General features: G+C 61.9%; 1 protein-coding gene across 1 annotated transcript; it reads right to left on the reverse strand.

Annotated features, from left to right (window-relative positions):
• Nucleotides 1–26: 26 nt before the first annotated feature.
• POSPLADRAFT_1153269 (hypothetical protein) lies at nucleotides 27–2,420 on the reverse strand (the record flags this gene model as incomplete). The annotated part of the gene is made up of 2 exons (XM_024486730.1): nucleotides 27–946; nucleotides 2,120–2,420. The coding sequence occupies 2 exons, from the start codon at nucleotides 2,418–2,420 to the stop codon at nucleotides 27–29; spliced, it is 1,221 nt and encodes a 406-aa protein (XP_024335238.1).
• Nucleotides 2,421–3,057: the final 637 nt, after the last annotated feature.

Raw genomic sequence — 3,057 nt, forward strand, 5'->3', positions numbered from 1 at the left:
AGACAGGCTCGTCCTCCATGTCTGCGCTAGGCTCTACACCGGCCGGGAGGATCAATCCTCGGGATTGTCAGCGGGCATTCCTGGTGCGTCTGCGTCTGCGTCCGCTCCATCCATAGGCGCGTCTGCTCCGGCGTGCGCCGCTCAATGTGCGCGAATACCGCCGCCACATCCGGGTCATCTGCAGGCGCTGGCGGCTTGCCCGAGCCCGAGCTGTGATGCGCAGGTTCGACGAATCCTGAGATCATCGGGTGGAAATGGACGGCGGCGTCTGGGGAGGCGTCTACATCCGCAGTCGGGCAAGACTGAGAGGTACCCGACACGTCTGACGGCGATCTAGCTGGATGATGTTCCCCTCTGAGGACATCGGGCTCCCGGTCCTCGGAAGGCGCATCTGGTATGTCAGCGTCGGGCGGCGGCGGGCAGGTCTCGTCATCAGTCCGAGTCTGAGGCAGGGTCGCTAATACCGCCGGAGCGGACTCGTCCACGACGTCGATTTCTGGTGTGGGAGGTGCTTCTTCGAGCGAAGGCGCAGAATTTGGCAGGGCAGGTGTGAATGGAATATCTTTGTCCGGGGCCGGCAAGCGCTCAAAGGTGAAATCTGCCTCCACTGTGGCGGGCTCGACCTGCATCTTCTCGCCGTCCTCGAGGAGATCGGCTTTTATCTCATCCTCGTCCTCTGGGGGTTCGGGCTCTGCTTCGATCACCTCGATAGTTGTCTCGTCAGGGGCCTCATCCATCCGCTCGCTATCATCGAACAACTGCGTGTGAGGCTCGGCGCTCATGGGAGGTTCAGCGTCCTTGTCTTCGACTTCTTCCACTATGGCCGTATCTGGACTTTCGGGAGAGCAGTCCGACTGGGGCTGCGCTGGCGATGTTCGCTCGACCTCCATCGACGTCTCTGCTGAAGTTTGTGGCTGCGCGTCGAGAGCTGTATGTGCTTCGGCCGCTGTGCCGATTCGATGCGCCGTATCGAGGTCGGCTGGTGACTGAGAGCCAGAAGGCTCAGCAGAGGCCTTCGTCTTTTCCACCCACGCCGCCCAAACCGCCCTCACCCTCCTCTCCACACTCTCCGCCTTGCCCTCCACCTCCCTCACAAGGGCCCTCCGCCGGCCCTTGACCTCCGCCACGCCACGGCTCTCCACGGCATCCAGTGCGGTCAGCAGCCGACTGAGCTCCTCGAGATAGGCGTGCAGCGGCGCGTTGCCCGGCGTGTACGCAAGGTCCGGGCGCGTCGGCTCCGCGGCGTCATCTGCGTCCGGGCGCGTCGGCTCCGCGGCGTCATCTGCGACCGGGCTGGCTTGCGTTGCGCTCGCTAATACCTCCGCGCCCGCGCGGACCGCGATCTGCCCGCCACCGGGCACGACGAAATCAAGCGCGGCGGGGAAGACGAAGTTTGAGCGCAGGCCGGCGAAGCGCGTGCGGAGGCCGGCGATGGTGCGGAGCGCGTTGGCGCGTGCGGCATGCGCGCGGTACGTCTCCTGGATCTTGCGCGCAGCGGCATCCTGCTCCGGCGTGTACTGCTGCACGTGCTGAGGCGCGGGCGAATTGGGCGGGGAATTCGTCCTCTCTTTCGGCGAAGGCGTGCGGATGGCGATGGTGTGCCGCGGGGACGTGCCTGCGTGCGGCGAGACGGGGCTGGGTGGTTGGTGCGCTGGGACAGAAGACGATCTTGTGCCAGCACCGGCAGGGTTCAGATGAGTATGCATGGCGTGCAAGGGGTTGTATGTCGGTTGTCGCCTATTCGACGGTGCGACGGTCTGTGAACGCAACGGTGTCCGCGTAGTGCGAGTGTTCTACGCACGGTCTTAGTCTACTGATCAAGCATACGCAGGGATAATATATTGGCTTACCAAGTCCCCGTCCCCAGGCAGCCAGCCGAAGCCGCGCAGGAAAGGATCATATTGGTGCGCCCGCTGACGATACAGCTCTTCTTCGTCTCGCCGCCTCTGCTCGTCGGCGAAGAGCTGCCGCATCCGCTCTTCCTCCATAGCCCGCCTCTCCTGCGCGAGCCTCCTCCGTTCCTCCTCCAGTCTTAAGCGCTCTTGCTCCCTCTCCAGCTGCTCGCGCCTCCTTTGCTGTTCCGCCATGACTCTCCGCCGGCGGGCGGCGGGCGACATACCGTATCCGTAGCTGCCATACGGAGAGGCGCTGTACGCACCGTCGTAGGAGTCATTGTCCTCGAGTGTGCCGTCGTCGTCGTCAGAGTTGTATGAGTTGTACGGCGCGTAGGCCTGGCGCGCGGCGCGCGCGCGGGCAGCACGCGCGCGGGCCTGTGCGCGACGGGCGGTGAAGTATTGCTCGCGCGCCGCGCGCTCATCAGCGAGGGCCTGCAAGTGGTCTTGATCGTGTGAGTATACAGGCGCAGCGCGCGAATACGCGTATGGATGAGAGTAGTCTCCGTACGGGTTATAACCGAACATGTCGCAGTCGTCGAAGGATGTTATGGGTGGCAGGTAAACAGTAGGCGGATGTGTGTGTCGTGGGTGCACCCTTGAGTAATGTGGACAGGAGTAATATACAGTGAGGGGTGGATATTCGGGGCAATTCGAGGACGAGCCTGGCGGTGGAGACGCTTATAGAAACGTCGGCAGCGCCCATATATGGAGCGCGCGATGTCGAGACAACGTCCCCCGCCCATCATGCGCCGCTAGCCCAGTCGCTAATAGGGCATGTGCTAGAACGTTCCAGCGTTCGCCGCCGCGACGCCGCGACAGGAACTTAGGAAGGACCGCCCGACTGACTTAACATATATAGTACCTCATGTACGCGACCGAGATTTGCAACTGCATAGTCGCTAAAGTCGATCAATGGTCCGAGCATAGTTGGGACGGTGCCGGTGTGTACACACCTTCACGCCATTAATTTACTTTGAGCGGGTATTGCTGTCTATCCTAGTACATCGTCATCGTGAGCATAACCCCGTCGAGGTCTGTAAGAGCCTGTCGGATATAACACTGCATATCGGTCTTCATCATCAAAATAGCACGATGTGCTGAACGCTCTGAGATCAGCTGAAGCGATGTGCACCCCGGATGATGTGGCAATGTAGTACACAGA

This window comes from Postia placenta (assembly GCF_002117355.1).
Source record: "Postia placenta MAD-698-R-SB12 unplaced genomic scaffold POSPLAscaffold_14, whole genome shotgun sequence".
Classification (NCBI taxonomy): Eukaryota; Fungi; Basidiomycota; class Agaricomycetes; order Polyporales; family Adustoporiaceae; genus Rhodonia; species Rhodonia placenta.